This window comes from Gigantopelta aegis, chromosome 8 (genome assembly GCF_016097555.1).
Source record: "Gigantopelta aegis isolate Gae_Host chromosome 8, Gae_host_genome, whole genome shotgun sequence".
NCBI classification, from domain to species: Eukaryota; Metazoa; Mollusca; class Gastropoda; order Neomphalida; family Peltospiridae; genus Gigantopelta; species Gigantopelta aegis.
Window position 1 is genome coordinate 75,814,521 of NC_054706.1, and position 23,290 is coordinate 75,837,810.

The window sequence follows — 23,290 nt, forward strand, 5'->3', positions numbered from 1 at the left end:
ACACTTAAAAATCAATAGCAGGGATTTGTATCGACTTTTAGTAGCCCTATAGATGGAAACATCATTTAACATGGGGATTACTGTTGTTTGCTCAGCATTGTAAAATCGTAATTTTAATGTTTGAAAAGTATATTTAAAAAAGTGGGCATATTGAAACGGGTATGTATACCGTACCAGAACTTAGGAAATCCAGAGGTTTCTACTAAATTTAGCATAATTCATTAATAAAGTTTAAAAAGTAAAAAAAATAGCGGTAAACATTCACATAAATGTGTTAGTTTTTAACGTAGTGACCGTAATGTAAGGTAGAGACCGTAATTTTACTAATTTAATGCACCTAAGATTGAAGACAAAACTGTAATACATCTTCTATGTGTAATACTATATTAATGTACGAATAAAAATGTTAATTGTCATTAGTACTACCCTTGTTTACCTATTCTGCAGCCTGTAAGTGTATTAATAATATCTTAGTGGCTGCTAGAAGATACAGGAAGTACTGAAAAGAACATACCAATCGATAAATATGAACACTAACAAAGACTATTTTGTCTGCATGAAATGCCGGATCCTCTTCTTTTTTTCTTCGTTTTTAACTTCCGCCAATGCTGGAACAGCCCTAAGTTCAGCCAGTAACGTTTCGCTAACGTTCGCGAACTATTTGATTGGTTCCCGACGTGGCCATTTGGTTTAACGTGAAGCGCATAAACCAGTCTAGCGGACGTTTTTCTGCTCAGTCTGACTGAGCGCAGACCAGAGGTCAGGTCATAGGATTTTACGTGCACATTCAGAACAAGCTGTTGCAGCGCACGTCTGTCCCGGGCGCAGGTGCCGGTCTCGGCCGTCTCCTCCGTCCAGGACATGCGGTGAACAGCCAAACACACATACGTTTAAATAGTGGCAAAAGTGTAGTTTCCAAACTTAAAAGAGAAACGTTTCGACACTTTAACACCCCTCCTCTACCACCCCTCCCCCCAAAAATAAATAAATAAATAAAATCAAACAAGTATTATTTTGACATTTATTGTAGCTTATGAAGGTCTGGTTGCATCGTTCGTAATGGTTTCTACAAAATATATAGTTCGGTCAGGTTCCCAAAAAGCCGAACAATCCAGAAGCAAGAAAAAAACATTCCATTTATTCAAATTTCCCCATTTGTTGTGGCCATTTGTTCATTCATTTATACTTATTTTCGTGCTTATATTCAATTATGATTCACTCAGGCTGTCCTGAGTAGACACCTCAGATATATGGGTTGTCAGTCCAGGACTGACGGTTAATGGTTAGTTGTTAGTGACCATTTGTGCCACATCCCAAAATAAAAAATCTAACGGATTGGTGCTCAAAACCAGTGGAGCCTTTTAAGAGTAAAGAAGAAATCGAATGGCAGCCTCCATGAACACGAGTATCTTTTCCGTTTCATTTAATACATGATACTCCAAAGTGTGCATTATGGCGAGTAAAGAGTCTGTTAAAGCCAAAGTCTCAATGGACATAAAACAGCCTAAGAGGGACAGACGTCTTGAATCAAAGAAAAGAAAAGCCATTGCCCTGCTTGGTTTAATAAAGGAAAGGGAAAAAGAAGTATGAATCATACAATAGTTTCATACTATCATAGTAACTATGAATATGATTATAACTATGATCAGTTAAGATTCGTGTTAGTGTTTAACTAGTCCGAAGGGACGTAGAAAGTGTTGTTCTTTATACGTCCGGATATTGTTACATACCCTATATATAGGCCCTAATATGTATATCTCATATCTCAGATATGAGATATATATTATATATAGGGTATGTAACTGATCTGTTACAGATATTATCTGTATATACCATAGCTGGTATTCAAAAATTGTGGCACCATGCTTCAACCATTTCTCAACCAAAATAGTGCAATAAATGGAAACACAAACCAAAAATGTATAACCTACCATGCTCACTAAATCTCGATTGAAGTACTTACATCATTATTAAAAACAAAATGGCGAGTTTGATGATTGCCGGAGTTAGCTCTAATTTCATAACTTACATAAAGTATTATTATTCAGTAAGAGTTTAATAAATATGTTTAAATCATGATATGATTTCTACTATACTTTCCATGTAGGAAGAAGAATTGGCAACGTTTGATGATTGCCGGAGTTAGCACTAATTTCATAACTTACATAAAGTATTATTATTCAGTAAGAGTTTAATAAATATGTTTAAATCATGATATGATTTCTACTATACTTTCCATGTAGGAAGAAGAATTGGCAACATTGATGGAAAAAAAATCACCGGAGAGTGATTCCAGCTCTGACAATGATGACTCAATCCCAGTTAAACAAAGAAAAGTAGTTAAGGAATTCAACAGTGTAGATATATCCAGCGTGGACAACAAGAAGACTTCCTCCAAGTCATCAAACTGGCTATCTCATGACGAGGCACAGAGGCTCAGAATGGAACTTCGAGAAAAACAAAAAGCTAGCATGGTCAGTACTATTACTGTATATATTTGTAATGCAACATCTATCGGACTAACCTGTTGATCGTCAGAATTTATGTTATCAATAACAACTTGTTAACTTTCAATATTTATTATTATCCTGTCCATAATTATGATTGCGACAAAATGGTAATGAATTTGTAACTACAGGTATAGACTAGATGTAACCTGTGTTTTGTGCAGAAACATTTAGATGGATGTACATGTAGTGACCGTACACTGGGTGTTTCCCTCAAAATATGTCCACCATACATAGGCACTTCTATGTTAAGTGACAAAGATAGCTGCATCCATTGAGGTTGTATTTATGGAATATGTGTGTACGGTAGTCGACTAGACCTAGTGCAAAAAGATCCAAGCGAAGTTCTGCATCAGGTAAGTACAAAGAAGGTAGTCGGTAGTGCAGATCAACAGAGTTAAAGTGATCAGAATGACTGGAAACTGTGGTCACTGATCATTACTATTGCACATATACACATGGCATTTTAAGTGATGTTTTGTGACACAATGGGCCTGACCAGCACTTTCCAGCATCTATAAGCCTAGATGTATCTTTGAATATAAATAGTTTTTGAATAATTATTCAAGTATTAATGCAGAGTTTTTGTTCTATTTTAACAGCAAAAACCAAAGTTATATTTAACCCTGGAAGAATTGTTGAAGCAAAATACAAACAGTGAGGAGGTGGATGGATCGAATGATGAGTTGCCTCCCCTGTTTATGCAAGACATTCAGCACCTGCTACTGCTTGGTATTATGGGTAACATAGCAAGTGCCAAGCCAAGGTATTGATTTAAAACTTCTGTCTACGTTTATAGCAGGGCACTGGTGTATTCATTTTGCTGTTGTTGAGAGATATACCGACAGCAGATTATATCTCAACAACTGCAATTTCTGTCGTTATTAAGTTCGAGTCTGGCTATTGCATTGGATTATATATATAAACAAATGAATTGCTGGAATCATTCCAGTGTCGGCATCATTTATGTTAAAGATTTCGTAGGTTGGTTTACATTTTTTTTAGCATTTTACCAATATTTTTAATTACAGTATGATAATTTAGTAATGGTAAATGACCGGGAAAGATTCTAAGGTTGAACATGTTTGTTGAATACATGTAATTTACTTTTGTCAAGGTATTTGGCATCTTCTTGAACTGATTAACAGTTGTTGGAAGTTTAAACTGCAGTGATCTCAGGCCTTGACCTTAAGTTTTTTCAGTGGTAGCCCACCGGGTTATAAAATCTGGTAGCCCCACAAAGTTCTTTAAAAGAAAAGAGAAAAAAGAAAAATAATTTATTTTTATTTAAACGTTTTAGGGTGGGTTTTTGTAAATCATGAATTAAGTATTAATGCAGGGTTTTTGATAAAACAAAACAACCGACTTGTTTGGTACGATTCCAGAAATACACAATAGTATTTATTATTATTATTATTATTGCACCACGCTTTGGTGTCGGTCCCTTTGATTTTACCCGTGGTGTATCCCATACATATCGGAAAAGGATGATGTAACTATAACTTATTATTATTATTATTATTAAAACACTTCATACGGTTTTCATGAGTAGAACTCAGCTGTCTGCTAATCGTACGATCTTCAGATCGATATAGCATATTTTAATACTTAAAATGGCTGCAACTACATGTATGTTCAATAGGTGTAATTTTGAATAATCTTAACAAAACTTTCCTTTATTCCAAAATAATAGCGGTTTTTATTGATGACAATAAACTTGTAAATGCCGAAAGCCAATTATCCCAGACAGGGATTGCCATGTGCGTTTGTGTTATCACATGACAAGGTCAGATTACCATTACCCATATTTATTTACATGCTTATATACCACTAAGGTTTCAAGCATGTCTGTCCCAGGCCCGGTCTCTGGATAGCCAGTGATCTGGTCAGATGTCATTTTTAGCGAGGTTATCGCGCAAAGCGATAGCAAACGATAAGAGAGATTTCATTAAAATTAATTTGTAAGAAAGATTAATATTTTTAACATTGAAAATATTCGTTAATTTATACATTTATTTAACGTAGTGATAGATATTAATTTTGTAAACAATAATTTGACAATTTACATAGGTAGCCTAGAAGGAAATAAACCGCGATTGAGTTATCTTTTAGTTTAGACTTCAGCTGCAGCAAATAGTCTTGATCATACAAAGCGTTTGTTATAAGTTATAAGTTATAAGTAGGCATAAAAACAATGGGCCATGTTGTTGATTGTCATAAATGACTACGAATAGTTAACCCATGACCCAAATGAAAATTCCATGACCCGTACGAACCAGGTTTATCTGGCCGCTGGATTACATCAAATTATTTGTTTTGGTCTGCTATGTTAAAAAAAAATCCTACCACTGGCAAATATACTCCTTTATTTCACTAAATCATATTGCTCAACCGCCACCTGTGGGTCACACTAGGGGAGCAATTAACAGTTACAGCGACTCCTGACAGCAAAGAGCGTGCACATAAAAGGTGGAATTTCAGACATGTCTTGTTGATTGTTAAGTGGCTGGACGTGCCAAAACATTTGGTAGCCCGGCGGACTACCAGGGTTAGATAACTGGTAGTCCGAGTGAGAAATCAGTAGCCAAAACAGCCCGGGCTACTGCTAAGGTCGAGCCCTGGAACTACATTCTAATTAGTTCACTAGATAAATGTTTTAGCCAATTAGTTATTATTGTGACATTTATTTCGAGCTTTATAGTATATATATTTTTTAAAACATGACCATATGTCGGTTTTTCAATTAGGGTTTGTAATTACATTGTTTTCCAGGTGGTGTCGTTTACTGCGCATGGGCAAAGTTTCTTCTGTTGTTGTCATGGTAATAAATGAACTGTGCGTTTCAGACCTGGAAGAGTATGCTGATTGTCTCCCCTTTCTCAAAGAAAACTTTTCTATGGTGAGTTTAGTATCAGTGGTTCAGGGTTAGCTCTGGGTGAGCAAAACATTTTTCAAATTATCTATTAAAAAGGCAAGATCACAGCTATTTTCATGCAAAATACCAATTATTACATGCAGTTGTTTCACCAAATTAAAATAAAATTTGTCATTTGTTCCTAAAATTAGATGAGTGCCAGGTAATTTGTTAAGAATGTGCTGTTGATCCTGAGTTCGACAAATTTAATTTTTTTATTAAACTATTTTTTGTATTGAAAAAAAAAATCTTTCCCAGGTGGTCAAAATGCCTTCGATGAGGTTTATATATAAAATGTCTTGCTAAATTTCTTGGGGAAACACTATGTTAATATAGAAATAGGAGTTAACTTTATCCAAGTGCAGATCTAATGGGGTGGACCTGAGAAACATGCCCCATTTTAAATGCCCCTATTAAAACTATTTGTTAATTTCACGAATACCAAACCTTTATTGGGGTTGCCATTTCAGAGGTTAGTCCATGTGCCCTTCTTCTCTAGGTACTCTCCCTAAAATATTTCCTGGGTCCCCCCTTGCTATCTAATTACAGTAAGTTTGTTCTTCCTCTAGATCTGTAATCTTAGTTACTGATATGTAACCAGGTTGTTGATTAGTTTTGATTTTGTAGCAGATTTTGTTCCAAATAGGCACCTGTGTCAGTCAGTAGAACCCTCTGATTGGGTTTTTTTCCCATCCCAACCAGTGCACCACGACTGGTATATCAAAGGTTGTGGTATGTTTTGTCCTGTCTGTGGGAAAGTGCATATAAAAGATCCCTTGCTACTAATGGAAAAATATTTTGGGTTTCCTATCTTAGACTATATGTCAAGAGTTACCAAATGTTTGACATGTAATAGCCAATGATTAATAAATCAATGTGTTATAGTGGTATCGCAACCCCTGCAACTGCCCACAGCTGTCAGCAATGCAGTGGAGTTTTTCATTCTAAGTGGCACTTTTTTTTGTTGTGGACTATATTCTTTTCTTTTTTTCACGGCATGCATTTTGCTGTGGACATTTTCTTAATTGCGGGTGTTGTATCGATAAACAAAACAAACTTTAAACATATTCCTAAACAGTTTTGTCAATCCTTAATGTAATCAGTAAAACATACATTGTAGCCAGCTTGTAAATGACTATAGCCAGTACAATTCCTCAGCAGCTGGCTTGTTTTGATGAGCATGTTAACCCTGCGTGATTAAACAATGTGCTGGGGTGTCATACCAATCATTCCTTTCTTCTGTTTGGCAGTTTGTAGAGGTGACCTCACCTCACCAGTACCAGAGTACAGCTGATCAGGATGTTTTCCGTGTTCCACTCAGTCGAACGCAGCTGTCCATAATGTTTAACAAGAAATATAAACGAAGTAAGTATTTATAGGATATTAAACGAGCTTCCATTTCATATCACATTTATGTCCTGAGTGAAATAAATTTCAGTTGTCACAAGCTTTAGCAAATGACAATGAAAATTATTTCACGAGGGACATAAACATGATATGAAATGGTAACAAGTTTAATATCCTGTTAATTATCTGTAATCGATGTTAATCTATATCACTCAGCTCGTTTAGTTGGCATTCCTGACAGGCTGTGGTGTGCCAATCGATGACGGTGAAGTGTTACGTCCCACTAGGCATGATAGTGGGACGTATCATTTTGACATGTACCAAGATAGTTTTAACCATATGGGTTATAATCAAACATATCACCAATGTGGCAACCTGTTAAATTTACAACATCACTTAGCTGGACGCAGCTGACAAAACAGGAGGTAGAGTATTAATTTTATCATATCTTCATCCCACTTATTTGTGATTTGCAGTAAATATTTTGACATGTGTGTATAGATCCTAGCAACCTGTTTGTTAATGTTTTACCATGTTTTGCAGAAATAAAGAAGTCACTAGACTCGAAGAAGAAGAGCGATACACAAGGAAACGAAACAATTGACAGGAGAAGTCTTCTACTGAATCCTAGTCAGTTGATATCAGAGGGTTACCCACTCCCCATCAAAACAGAGCAAGGTACAGTTAAAGTTTTATTTTGTGTAATGACAGAATTAGAGCACATTGATTTATTAGTCCCCTACTGGTCCAACCAGAGGGCACTACAGTGCTGTCTGGTGTATCGGCACACCTAAGCATTCAAAGACCATTTTCTATGTGAACACTGTGAAATACTTCATAAAATGTGTCTCTCACCAATGAAGCATTGCATAATCAGAAATGCACTACAAATTGTTTTATGTCTGTAATAAATAAACATTTAAAATTTGTCCATAAATGTACACATCCTCCTTGTATCCAAAACGATTTGCATGTCTGGTGATTCGGCGCAGTAGATGTGGATCGGTGACCCGACTATTTATGACCTCATTTTGTAGCCCTTAAGCGCTACACTATTGTCCCAGGATTATTTTAGTACTTTTTTGTTTTATCTTGTCAAAAGCTATTACTATGAAAATGAACAATAACACATGACCCATCTCATGATCTGTTTCGGAATCATTTTCTTGCAGATGCATACATATTCATTGTCATGCATGGCTAAGATGCCTACATGGATTTTTTTTTGTCGGGTAGATTGTGGATCTCATTTCGCTTTTATTTTATTAATTTTTTTATTATTATTATTTTATTTTTTTTGGGGGGGGTGGGGTGGGGTGTGTGTGTGTGTGTAAAAATGTGACAATTGTGAACTGGAATGACTGTCAATTAAGGTGTAAAACTTTTGTTTTGTTTGCATTTGTCTGTGTTTTCCTTTTCAGTTTAAATAAAAATAACCGAACAAAAATAATTACTATAATTTTAAAAATGTGGGAAAGGTGTTTTTAGACTGGTTTTAACATTCTTAATATCAATAAGGCTGACCTACTTCGCGTTTATGTACACGAAAGCAAGTAAATTATTTATTTTGAAATTATATATTATTGATAATTAAAAAAACCCCATTAATTGTACTATTAACAATAAATATATTGATACTTGATTAAAAATTGTAATTGAACTTTAATTCGTTAAAAACACCGACAACATGACAACTTCCTAAGCATACTTGAGCAAAATAACAAGTGCGCCAAACCACTGGCCGTGCCGATACACCGGACACGGTTGTATAGGTTTCATCTCCGTCTGTCTGTCCATACATCTGTCCCACATATAGTTTGCTGGATGTTTTTTTTTAGAATGCCTTGAGATATTGAACTGAAATGTTCAGTATAGCTTTATCATGTACTGTACTGTTACAGATCAAGTTTAACTTTTGTGGTGATTTACCTATTTTTGACGGAGTTATGGTCCTTGAACTTGGGAAGTATGAAAATTAGTTTTTCAGAAGGCCTTGAGATATTGACCTCAAATTGTGTGTATAGCTTTATAATGTACTGTTACAGATCAAGTTCAACTTTTAAGGCGATTTACCCATTTTTGACGGAGTTATGGCCCTTAAATGTAGGAGATATGAAAATTAGTTTTTCGGACTTTTATATTGATATTGATGTGAAATTTTGTATATACCTTTATCATGTACTGTTACTGATCAAGTTTAACCTTTGTGGTAATTTACCCACTTTTCACAGATGTACCTGTATTGCCCTTGAATTTCGGCGATATGAATAATTGTTGGGTTTGATAGGGGGACATGTATTGCTTTAGCAGTACTCTCGGAATGCTTCTTAATCATCGGCGTCATTTGATAATTCCAACACATAGTCTTAGTATAAAAACCTGCTACATTTTTAAATTAGTAGCAAGGGATCTTTTTTATGAACTTTCCCACAGACAGGACAGCACAGCACGTGCCATAGCCAACTGAGTTCAAGGGTCGGAATTCTCCTCGGATCGGCTGTTTTCCTCTCATGGAACATTGTGTTTCCTCGCATTTTAAGCGTCCTTTTCCCCCAAAATGTGTCAGATGGCACAGATTTTAACCTAGGATTTCAAGAATTTCCGGGACCCCTCTATATATCCTCTTTTTTTACAGTTCACCAGTTACCACACCTGGAGTTAAATTGTGTTCCCCGGTACATGTGATAATCACAAAGTTAAATTGTGTTCCCCGGTACATGTGATACTCACAAAGTTAAATTGTGTTCCCCGGTACATGTGATACTCACAAAGTTAAATTGTGTTCCCCGGTACATGTGATAATCACAAAGTTAAATTGTGTTCCCCGGTACATGTGATACTCACAAAGTTAAATTGTGTTCCCCGGTACATGTGATAATCACAAAGTTAAATTGTGTTCCCTGGTACATGTGATAATCACAAAGTTAAAACAAAACCTTAAATGTTGGTACAAGCATAACCTGGGGGGGGGGGGGGGGGGGGGGTATTTTGTCTACATCTTTTCTGTAATAAATAAATGAAACACTTTGAAATTAAGAGTGGAAAGGTGAAAAGCAATCAGTAATATTTTACCACTTAACTATATTGCATCTGCGAAGTATTGCAGAGATTAAAATTGTGTAGAATTCCAGATGTTTTAACAAACTAATATTTTGTCTAATAAATTAAATTTACTTTTCAGATAGATATAAAAAATTTGTGTTCAGCAAAGCAGTGTACACTAAACCTCAGTCGAATAGTCCAATGTTTGCAATCGACTGTGAAATGGTAAGTGAAAACGTGACAGCAGAAAGAAGGTTGAGAAATATTCATGTGAATGTGCTTGTGGTTCATCATCAGTGACTGATGAAAACATTATTATTATTTTTTAATTAGAGATAGAGAATAACTGGTTACTGTCTTACGATAACGACTTTACCCTGTGGTTACTGTGTCACGATAACGACTTTACCCTGTGGTTACTGTCTTACGATAACGACTTTACCCTGTGGTTACTGTCTTACGATAACGACTTTACCCTGTGGTTACTGTCTTACGATAACGACTTTACCCTGTGGTTACTGTCTTACGATAACAACTTTACCCTGTGGAAGGGGCGGGATGTAGCCCAGTGATAAAGCGCTCACTTGATGCACGGTCGGTTTGGGATCAATCCCCTTCAGTGGGCCCATTGGGCTATTTCTCGTTCCAGCCAGTGCATCACGACTGGCATGTCAAAGGCCGTGGTATGTACTACCCTGTCTATGGGATGGTGCATATAAAAGATCCCTTGCTAATCGAAAATAGCCCATGAAGTGGCAACAGCGGGTTTCCTCTCTCAATATCTGTGTGGTCCGTAACCATATGTCTTGACGCCATATAATCGTGTTGAGTGCATCATTAAATAAAACATTCCTTTCTTTCTTTACCCTGTGAAGGTTAGATTTTTATCTAAATTAGAAAGAATGGTGAATGCCATGAGGTGACTGAAAATATAGAAATTTATCTAGTCATAATATTTTGCCAATACAGTCATATAGTGATTGCAGGATAAAAAAGATTAGCATTTGCAAAAATGAAACTGACTTTAGTTATTAGGCAGTGTACATTTGTTTTGGTTATTAGTAATATTACAGCTTTTGTACTATTAAATTACAGACCACTTAGAACATTTTGCTTAATTCTCAGTTTTGGTAATTCTGGTGTTTGTGGTAGCTGAAAATACATTTTTTGTACGTTTTGTTGTTTACATCAGTTTATAGTTACATCTTTGAATGTTTAACTCAATGCATGATTAAAAAATTAAAAAATTAATTAAATTAAAATTTTAATTGAATCTTTTAATTTAAAAAAAAGTTTAATTAACTTTTTTCCCCTGTAACATGTTACGGTGAACATCTATTGATGCAACCATCAGTGCTGCAGAATGTTTATGGTCATCAAGACAATAAGTATTGAATTACTTGAATGTTTGTGCTGTGATGTTTGATTGTTTTCGTCCAGTGTTTGACTACTGCTCGGAGGAACGAGCTGGCCCGGGTGTCTGTAGTGAATGAGAAACTGAAGCTGGTTTATGAGAGTTACGTCAAGCCCTACAACAAGATCATTAACTATCTGACAAGGTACGCTATATATATATTTCAGGTATAGTGGAATGACTATAGATATTTTATATGTCATCACACTTAGTATTGCTATGTATATATTTCAGATATAGTAGAATGACCATAGATATTTTATATGCCATTTCACTTAGTATTACTATATATATATTTAAGATATAGTGGTATCACCATGGAGATTTTATATGCCATCACTCTTAGTATTGCTATATAGAGAATATCTAGTTAATGACGTCGGATATCTGCTTTATTCTGTGACGGTAAGAATGGGAAATTTTGCGAGGCTCTGCCGAGTGGAATTTCTCATTCGCAGGAGACAATATTTCGAAATGTCAGGTAACTGGAAGTCAATTCATATGGTTTTTTTACCAATAGTTCAGTTGTGTGAATTATATTTGCGTAACCTGTGGGTTAACTGATTGCATACCTCAAAGTTGCATTGAAATTATATTTTAAATACATGATTTTTAGCTTAAACGTAGAGTTAAAACAAAATACAAAAGAAAATATTTTATAAAACAGATTCTTTTATGCTTGCTAAAGTTAACAATATTTTAAAAGGACTAAATATCAGCCCCAGTACTAAAACAAAATAGATACACTGCCAGATTCCTTTTCTCGTTTTGCGGTGGCCAAGTTACTTTCACTTTATCAATGATACTTCTATACTACAGTGATGTTCCAAATCTTCGTTTTTTAAAGCTCATTATGCGATATTAGTATTTTTCAGCTTTTGTGACACTTTTGGATTGTGTTAAAACTGTTTTCAACATTTATAAACTGTTATGTCTAATATAGGCCTATATTTCTTTAGAGATGAAATAGCAGGAGATAAGGCCCCCAGCGGGTCGTGACATTTCTGTAACACTTTTGGCTTGACTCTATACTGAACATTTACTTAGACTGGTCGCAAGTTACAACTGTTGCAATATAACATTGTTTACTGATTTGCTGCACATCAATAATCTAAAAATCAGCCTAAAACATTTGTTGGAATACTAGTCAAACTTTAGGGTCTCGAAATCACAATACTCAGCTGTATAATAAACTTCCTGTAATCGTAAAGTTTGCAAGTTTTAATTTCTGAACGGCTACAGGTCACGATGTAACCGATTTGCTGTTCGCGTAAATTTAATTTTGCTTACCCGACATGCGAACAGAATGGCCCTGCATAAGGCCTGAACAGGATAAAGCAAATATCCAACATCTTTAACTAGTTATTTTGTTTATCCTGCAGACCATAAACATTAAGGCAATTATTTCTTTTATTTCGGCCACATTGTACAATGATCTAGAGGTCAAATGAGCAATTTTGTAATGTAGGCTTTGCATGTGACGTTCTGTCAACAGAAATGGTGGTTGTAGGATAGATATATATATTTCAGGTATAGTGGTATGACCAAGACGATCCTAGATCCCATCACAGTGAGACTGGAAGATGTTCAGCGCGATTTACAGAGACTGTTACCATCAGACGCCATCTGGTGTGGACAATCCCTCTGTTCTGACTTGATAGCGTTACAGGTAAGATGTACAAGTTTCTACTCTGTTGTCTCTGTATACATGTTCAGCGCGATTTACAGAGACTGTTACCATCAGACGCCATCTGGTGTGGACAATCCCTGTGTTCTGACTTGATAGCGTTACAGGTAAGATGTACAGGTTTCTACTCTGTTGTCTCTGTATACATGTTCAGTGTGATATACAGAGACTGTCTCACCATAGTGTAGTCAGAAGGTGAATTAGAGGTATTACTTTTCCAGCAGTGGTGATGCTGTGAATGTCTTACTTTTGCATTTAAATTCAATGTTACTTTTTTGTTTTTAGGTACGTTTTTCACAAAATACGTCCCAGGATAATGAAACCTGCATCTTTAACTGTCTATCTCAGTGCATATTAAATGCCTTTTTATTTATTAAATTAAATTTTTTACAAAATGAATTTACATTAATTTCGATTTAAAACCCCACAAAAAACCCCAACCCAACTAAATTCTAAATTGATTTTTAAATATATTCCCTCCCCCCTCAATAGTTTCATGATGTGCAGTATTTCTAGTGTTCTGAAAGTAAAAAATAAAACTGAATTTTCACACACACACTCCTCCATTTAAAAAAAGATGAAAGTCTAGCATTTAATATATAATGGCCAGACAGATTATTTCTTTAATAAAATTGAATTGAAATTTTAATAAATAATTTTTTTAAAACATCTATGGATACAGCTCTGAGTGTCAGCAAATACGTTTATGATAAACAAGACATTTAACACTGCAGGATTCTTGTGTGCTTAAAACTGTTCCAATTTTATAAATTCAGAATAAAAATGTACTAAACGTTTTGACAAAATGGTAAGCAAAATGCTGTAATTCCAACTGGCACAACATCTGATTATAAAATAATTCAGTGTTTTTGAAAATATCTGAAATATAATGACGACAGTTAAAGATCAGTTAATCTAACATTACAATTTCCGTAATGCACTAATGATATACATCACTGACATTGAAGTATCCAGTCACTATAAACAATCACCATCAAGTAAAAAATTACTGCTGTGTATGGTCTTTCTCCTAAGTACTTCACAGTAATAATATAAGTATATATATATAGCAATACTGTACAGTAATTGATCTATTTTTCAGATGTTCCATCCCTACGTGATAGACACGAGTGTTATTTATAACCTGACTGGCTACCGGTGGAAGAAAACTGGTCTCAAGAGACTCACCGAGTTGTTCCTCGAGTAGGTTGAATACGTGCAGAGGCAGATCGGGGGGGGGGGGGGGGGGGGGGGGGTGGGTGTGGAGGCAGTGGCCCGGGCCCCCCTAAATTTTGTGACAGTTATAATTTTATTATATATTAATTTTCATATTTTTTTTACGATCTCATGACTAGTATAATTATAAGACTCCATTATATGTGGTCATCTGGGACAGAAAAAGTACACTTGAGGTGGTAAACATTTTGACCTGGGACGGAATTTTCAGCACCGAGGATGTACTTTTTCAATCCCTCATGACTGCATATGGTGAAGTCTTCTTCTCTCATCCATTCGATAAATACATGAAAACTATCATTTTACATGAACAGAAAATATGGCTGTACATTAGGTTAATGGCCAGCCAGCTTAAGAGTTCAGTTAATATTTTAGCATATATACCTACCTACCTACCTACCTACCTACATGTACCTACACACACACATATATATAGACATAGTGTATAGACACATACATTCTGTCTGTCTGACTGTCTTTTAGCCGTTTATTAGACATTTGTTCATTTAATATGTACAGGTAATTGTTTATTTTTTCGCTGTATTAATTTATGATTTAGTGTTTTGTTATCATGTTATAGAGCTAATTTGTTATGCTATTTATTACTGGGTTGCATGTAAGTCTATTATTCAGCTGTTTGTAAATTGATTATTTCAGTCGTAAAATTCAGGAAAGTAAGCAAGGTCATAGTTCTGTTGAAGACAGCCAAGCGACGATGGAGCTGGTTCTCCTCAAACTGAAAAACGGTAAATAACAAATGTTAATATTCACTGCACACCTTTCCTATACCCAGGCTAGGGATTGGAGGATTCATTTGTAAAAATTGTCAATTAAATTTTCAGTATTTAGTCCATGGTTTGATTTATTCACAATACTTTCCACAAGTATACAATTTTAAGAGGAACAAACTTTAATAAAAATAAACCTTAATCGAAATAAACCATGGTACTTAAATTGAAAAACAGTGCATCGAACCATGGGCCTAAAACCATGAATATGATGAACTGTGATTAAATACCGTGCCTCTAACGTAGGCTAAAGAGTCCAATTAGTCAGAGCTTTGTCAGTTCAGATTGGTGTTGGGAAGCTGACGATCTTGCTTTATAGATCAGGATTATTAAATTCATCATGGCAACCCCTACAAATTGTATGCATGCGAGATCATTAAAAATTTTGGTCTAGGATCTAAAGTTTCTTAAACACTCTGAAAACATAGGGGGATTTTTCAAAGACAATTTCCAATCAAATACAGTAACATTTTCCAATGATCTTTTATGAAATTGTAATTCCACATATAATGTTTTAGGTTTGACGTTTGGAGATTGTGTTCTTGAGGCATTTGAGGACATGCAGAAACAAGTGGATAATACTGTAACCCTGCCAACAAATGCTGGACAATTGGAAGATAAATCGTTAAAAACAACCGGCGAGCAGAAGACGTCAGTAAAGGAGGAACCTGTATCATGTGATGGACAATTAGAAAACAAATCACCAACCGAGTCATCGGGGGACTCCAAGGCAGACAGTCAGACTAGCGATTCAGAGGATGGAGATTTGGAGAGCAGAGATATGGAGAATAAACACTTGGACAGTAGAGAGTTAGAGAACTGTAGCAAGAGAACTGTGGAAGAGAGAAGGAATCTCTTTTTGCAAGAGAAACATTACAGCAGTTTGTTTGAACAAGTGAAGAAAGTTAAAAAGACAGGTGACGTTTCATTGTTTTGTGACTCGTGTGTGAATTGTCAAAGATAAAATATAATTGTGATATTTAATAAATATTGACCCGTGTCATTTAATCAATATTGACCTGTGTCATTTAATAAATATTGACCGGTGTTATCTGGTAGTAAAGAATTTAGAAAAAATAGTGTGTGGCTGAACAGGTTTGATTTTAGAAAAAGGACTTTCATGCACCAAAAGGTAATACAACAAACAAATCAATAAAACATACATTATAAAGATTTAATACAAAAAAAGAAAAGAAAACATTTTACAACGCCCTTCAAAGATCATCTCATCCCACCCACACAAACAAGTTTCACTCTTCTTTTCCAGAAGTTTCCCATACTCATTAATATTTCACCTTTAACTACTTACTCTTTTTTATTGCACATATTTCCCAGGGAAAACACCCAAATTCATCAATAACGTTTTAACAAAAGGAATGCACAAAACACACATTTCATAAAACAATACCTGACATAGGCCTATGACATATACAAGCACGCACAATAAATATTTTAGAATATTATTTTAGTCTCAGTTTTAATGCCACTATTAAGTAGCTATAATTAGTTTGTTGTTGGCATTTTCCAGCTGTTGTTATTGACAATGAGGAGGTCACTTCAAGGTGGAAGTCGGAACAAAGTGATGATGTCACGTGTGTAGAAGTATCTAGTGACACGGCGTGCTACAAACAGGCCAAGAAACATGTAACAGATTTTCCGTTTTTCTGGACTCAGTTCCACGGTTTCTCTCAGTCGGACTCGGAGGCGCCAGACACAGAAGATCTGAGAAAGGTTTGTAGTGGATGTGTTGTCCCTATAGATACGTAGAATTACTGTAGTATGAAACAAATATATTATAGAAATACATGGTAGCAAATGTGAAATCCAGAATGGCTTTGTGAACCTGAACAAAAAAAAACTTATGCAATTTTCTGAATATTTGTCTCTTAAAGGAACATACCCTAGTTTCGACACGTGAAAATGAACACTAAGTTTAGTTAATCTACAAACCTGTAACACATTTGGATAAAGTTACAATTGAGTGAAACATGAGTCTGTGACTCTGAAATGGTGAAATACCCTCTAAAAATAGATTAAAACTGGACTCCTTAGCTGTTACTTCTCAGATGCATGTGCGTTTTTAAAAATATGAGAAATACATTTTGTGATATTGAAAACGCTAGGATGACCGAAAACACTTCAAATGTACGGAAATGGATAATCTAAACAATAAAATCTAAGTAAAGTATGACTTCAGTTATCAAAAACGGCTCTAATAGTAAAAAATATGCCTTAGTGTTTAAAAACTAGGGTATGTCCCTTTAAAATGTAGATTTGACCTCACACATGTAATATCTTTTTTATTTTTAGATACCGGGTACTGAGATATGTGCCGCCTATATGTGGTAAAATGTTGCTAACGGAAAAATATAGCTGGTTTTATCTTAGACTACATGTCAGAATTATCAAATGTTTGACATCCAATAGCTGATTATTAATAAATCGGTGTGCTCTAGTGGTGTGAATAAACAAAATAAATGTTTTTGATGGTGAAAAGCTTAAAAGCCGATTATTAATAAATCAGTGTGCTCTGGTGGTGTCATTAAACAATTTTTTTTTGTTCTTTTAAGCCATGTTGCGAAATCATCAGAACATCAAAATGTTGCAAACTAACATATTTTAAATAGGTTTTCTGTTATATAATTTAAACTATACAGTATATTGTTTATTGTCAGCTTATTTGTATTGACTGATTCTGTTGTTGCTCAGCATATTTTTCAAATTTAGCACAACTTAAATTGATCATTTCTTACCTATGTTTATGTTACAGGAAAGACTGCAGAAAATCAACAAATATCTGAGAAAACTGATGAAGAAAGTGAAGGAAAGTTCTCTAGTGTGTGTTCTATTGACGGGACGAGACGACCAACACAAACTTTGTAATGGTGGCGCATTTGTGAAAATCACATAGCAATGTTAGCACATACACAGCCGGGTCGACATCTTATATATTGTTACAAATGTATATTAAACACCTAAAAATATTATAAATCATGTGTTCTCCATTTTAAATACTACTGAGGTTTTGTTTTACTTATAAATTCTCTAGAAGTGGCACATTGTAATAAATGCCTAATATGTAAAGTGCCAACAATAATATAAATCATATATAAATCTCAACACTGCTCTAGCAATGTCTAGTGTTTGTAGTGATTATAACTAGCATTCAACTGTGGTAAAGTGCCGTCGGTGTGGGAACGATCCCTCTTGGTGGGTCCATTGGGCTATTTCAGCCAGTGCATCATGACTGTAAGTCCTATCCGGTCTGTGGGATGGTGCATATAAAATATCCCTTGCTGCTAATGAAAAAATGTAGCGGATTTTCCTTTCTAAGACTGTCAAAATTGCCAAATGTTTGACATCCAATAGCCGATGATTAATAAAACAATGTGCTCTAGTGGTGGTAACAAAAATCCCACAATTTTTTAACTTATACATTACAGAGCAATTTTGATTGTGCTCATTTCATTGGATGGTATGGCTGTAGTGACTGGGTCATCTTCATGCAGTAACCAATCAGATATCAAATCGATGTCACGATATATTACTATAAAATACAAATATCTCCTCGGAGTTCTCTTCAACAGGTTAGAGATTTTGGAAGTGATCTTAGCACTACATTATCGTAAAACCTTTTATAAGCTGTGATGCCATGACAATGCATGCAATAGCCTGCAACAGTTTTGTCATAGTAGCGCTAAGATAGCATCAAAAATCAAGGCTCTGGCTTTGTATTCATAAACGTACTTAAGTCAATGTATGATACTTATTTATGTACTTTAAGTATGTATTTAGGTATCATACATTGACTTAAGTACGTTTATGAATACGGAGCCAGGAGTATAAGAAAAGATTTTGGGCCTAAAAAAAATCTTATGTTTCCAGGAACCCAATCTTACCAAGAAAATAGGGCTAGCCCTAATTTTTTATATTGTTTTTAACGTATTATTGAATTTTTTAATTTTTTATTAGTATCTATGTAAAAAAGAACATACATACCGTAACATTTTATCTGGACCCAACAGTGGAAGCTGACCAACACTCTTCCTTTTGTTTTCAGCATGTTCCTACAAACATTTGTATTATGCTTTACTTTACATCGACTTTAAGGATAATAAAGATAATAAAGACAATAGAAAAAGACTTGTTGACAAAAAACATTTATTTCAATAAATATCTGACACAAGTGTACACCTTCCAATCATTATGAAACATACATTCAACATTTATAAATCGATACTATAAATTTACACATCAAGAACCCATACTACTAGGAAGAATGAAACGTAATGTATTCCTTTAGGAACTGGAACTGACCCACACAACTGCATGGCTAACTAAGTACTGCATTAGGAACTCTACATTAAAGAAAACAAAAACAAGTCTACAATACACATTCAACCTAGTGTATTAAAGTATTAAAAGATATAAAATATTTTTGAAGATTTGGGAAAGGAAATCATCTCCAATATAAGCAGTGTATTGTCTACCTGAAAGATGACTAAAACATGATCTTTGTTGATGGGTAGCTGTCGAATACATTATATTAGATGACTTGGTGCAATATATTGTTATTCATGGTCGTTAAATATTCAGGGCCAAATTTTCGAAACTTATACAGATGGAAAGAAACAAGAGAACACACCAAATTTAAATCATTACTGGATCAAAAATTAAGTTTGTTTTTGTTTAACAACACCACTAGGGCACATTGATTTATTAATCATTAGCTATTGGATGTCAAACATCTGGTAAGTTTTATATATAGTCTTAGAGAGAAAACCTGCTACATTTTTCCATTAGTAGCAAGGGATCTTTTATATGCATCATCCCACAGACAGAATAGCATAGCCTATACCATGACTGTTGCTATACCAGCCAAATGGGCTATGTTCCACCCCTACTAGATTAGTTAGGCCTATATACAATACTAATATGTAATGTTGGATTCGCTGTCAGTACTGTGGCATTGACGGCCAGTAACAGTTAACTTCACTTATCTTACCGCTACTATATACAATACTAATATGTAATGTTGGATTCGCTGTCAGTACTGTGGCATTGACGGCCAGTAACAGTTAACTTCACTTATCTTACCGCTACTATATACAATACTAATATGTAATGTTGGATTCACTGTCAGTACTGTGGCATTGACGGCCAGTAACAGTTAACTTCACTTATCTTACCGCTACTATATACAATACTAATATGTAATGTTGGATTCGTTGTCAGTACTGTGGGATTGACGGCCAGTAACAGTTAACTTCACTTATCTTACCGCTACTATATCGTAAAACCATAACCTACAGCAATTTTAAAATATCGTGCTAAGATAGTTTAAAAAATATGGGCCCTGATACTATGGATGATGTTTTTTGTTGCAGTCAATTCTTGCTGTTACTATTTAATTGGTCTCTTATTACTTTCCACTGTCATAATTGTCTCCTAGTGATTTGTAACTTTCCTAAACCATTTTGTATATTTAATAGTTTGTGGTAAATGCTGGTATTTAGCCACATGAACATGTCATAGTTTGTCTGCGTTTAAGACTTACATGTATCATCACTGGTGCATTTCCAGGCTCTAGCCCCCCACCCCTCCCCAATAATTCTGAATAAAAATATTGGTAACAAATCCTAAGGCAGAGCTGAATTTTACTTGTAGGCTATTTCAGGACATCAAGTTTTCAAAATATTACGGGGGAGTATACCCACAAACAACCTAGAAACTTTTCTTTGCACCCATGATCTCAGTCAGCACCCTAATGTCTATTTGCTTCCACCATGCCTGATTTCATCCTTATTCTTTCTTTGGTGGAATAGTAAAGTCACTTCTTAAGCCCAATGAATCATTAACAGATATGTCTTTATAATTCTTGCCCACAGTACAATGAAGCAACGTTAAAGCACAGGCCACTCCAGACCGGTATTTTTTTAACACAACCAGAATCCACGTCTAAAACATGATCATCTATTTAGCTTTAACTGCAGAAGAAGTAAATTCAACAGTGCATATTCATCTATACATTACAACACTGACTAAAGCACTATCGTTAATATGAGGTAAATTACAAACCAGTGACTTAATATGTAATCTCGGCCACACTGCAAAACTCAATAAAATAACAACTGTAACAAGAATCATGTTTGTAACATAAGCTAATTATAACAAATAAATTATCTTAAAATTAAACAGTTCATCACAATATGCATTTTGAAAGAAACACACAAAACTATGAAAAAACAAAAACCCAACAGAAGTAGATACGTACAAACTTGTGCAAAACTATTGTGAATAATTAGTTGTAGAGTTGCTTTGCAAAAATAGTACTAACAACTGGTAATGTACAAATACTGCACACAATTATTACCAATAATTAGTATGATGAAATATAGGACAGATGTGCAAAAATAGTACTAACAACTGGTAATGTACAAATACTGCACACAATTATTACCAATAATTAGTATGATGAAATATAGGACAGATGTGCAAAAATAGTACTAACAACTGGTAATGTACAAATACTGCACACAATTATTACCAATAATTAGTATGATGAAATATAGGACAGATGTGCAAAAATAGTACTAACAACTGGTAATGTACAAATACTGCACACAATTATTACCAATAATTAGTATGATGAAATATAGGACAGATGTGCAAAAATAGTACCAATAATTGATGTATGATTTATGTGTGCAAAATATAGCCCAGAACTGGTTTGAAGTAAATGTAATATATTCAAAATGTATCATTACATATATTTTCAATTCTCCATGTACAAGTGCTAAACCCTGGAGACAATTTCATACTTCAGCATTACAAACTACAAGCAAATAAATAATGTAACTGTAGTGGTGTTCCAATAATTGACTGTACATAATCAAATATTGATCAGTTCAGCTCAAACACTGAAATCATTTAAATAGAAACCAGATGCACTTTGGGCATATCATTAACACAAAGAACCCCAAGATACCTGATGAGTATTCAAGGTACACAACAATTGCATAGTTCTAATCAAATTTTCCTTACATTCATATATATTTTACCTGAAAGTTAATTGGTTTGTGAAAACCAACAACAAAGGATTAACTTTCAACCAATTCCCAACAGAAAGTAATGCAACTGGTGTTTTTATACAGAGTGACTGAATAGGTTAATATTTGGCTAATGAAATTGGGCATATGTTAGCCACTTCTAATCAACCTATTTATGAAAATAACTTAAAATGTCAATACACAATTTTGCTAAAATCGATGATGACCTTGCAACATCATTGCTTGGGTGTTCATTTTGTTGTCGGTCAGTAATTTTCTGAAATACAATACATGATTCATTTTAATTATTTTGATGAATCTAACAAGTCAGTATTTAGAAATTGCAAATTTATAAAGAATATTACTTAATAAGCAGAAAATAAGCATATTGTGAAAATACTTTCAAAGTTTAAAATGTTTTTGCTTTTTTAAATTTAAATTCTCATTAAACAAAATATTATCCCAAACAGTAATAAAAGAACTAGCACAACAACGTGCTAATGATTTTTTTTATTATCAGTACCAGAAAGTAAAAACAACTGTTATATTACTTGCAACTATGATTGTTACAGTTAAGTATTTTTTTTATTACCAGTACCAGAAAGTAAAAACAACTGTTATATTACTTGCAACTATGATTGTTACAGTTATGTATTTTTTTTATTACCAGTACCAGAAAGTAAAAACAACTGTTGTATTACTTGCAACTATGATTGTTATAGTTATGTATTTTTTAAACTGCATAAAGGTCTGCCATTAATTGCTGCATATACACATGATGGCACTGTTGCAAACAAACTACCAACAAAAGATAACATATATCAAAAGAGGGTCAATTGTAACATTAAATTTAAAAAAAATAAAATCAGATTGTGATTCACCAATTTAAACTTCTTTTATTAATTAATTAATTAATTTTTTCTGGATTGCAAGGACAATACGGCGAGAATTACTTCCAGGGGCCTTAAATGCCCAAGAAATGCAATGTACAGCATGAAATTAGGAAATGTATCCGAGGCATAAATAAAACAGAGTATTTCTAGGAACCTGACCCTATCTTTTTTTTTCTTTTTTTTTTAAGTAATGTTATTTTTAAAAAAGTTAAATTATTATATTATTATTATTACTACTACTTATATAACATTTTATCTGGACCTATAGGCGTGAATGAAGTACATATAAAATATATACCTTTTTTCCAGCACGTTCCCAAAAACACAAAACTGGGTGGGTTTTTTAAAAATGTTTATGCATATTGTAATGTCCAAAAGCTTGCTATAAATCGTTACGTTTAATAAGGGTCCAC

The 23,290-nt window shown here is 34.3% G+C and overlaps 1 protein-coding gene across 2 annotated transcripts; it reads left to right on the forward strand.

Annotated features, from left to right (window-relative positions):
* Positions 1 to 438: 438 nt before the first annotated feature.
* Positions 439 to 21,568, forward strand: LOC121378358 (RNA exonuclease 5-like). 2 transcript variants are annotated; one of them, XM_041506489.1, is made up of 14 exons: positions 439 to 759; positions 2,244 to 2,474; positions 3,110 to 3,273; positions 5,280 to 5,406; positions 6,672 to 6,786; positions 7,312 to 7,446; positions 9,950 to 10,035; positions 11,251 to 11,369; positions 12,755 to 12,893; positions 14,014 to 14,114; positions 14,805 to 14,893; positions 15,454 to 15,852; positions 16,464 to 16,666; positions 17,706 to 21,568. In XM_041506489.1, the coding sequence occupies exons 2-14, from the start codon at positions 2,265 to 2,267 to the stop codon at positions 17,844 to 17,846; spliced, it is 2,028 nt and encodes a 675-aa protein (XP_041362423.1). In that variant the 5' UTR covers positions 439 to 759; positions 2,244 to 2,264; the 3' UTR covers positions 17,847 to 21,568. The 2 variants fall into 2 exon arrangements, with proteins under 2 accessions (XP_041362423.1, XP_041362422.1); XM_041506488.1 differs by lacking the exon at positions 439 to 759 and adding an exon at positions 1,025 to 1,584.
* Positions 21,569 to 23,290: the final 1,722 nt, after the last annotated feature.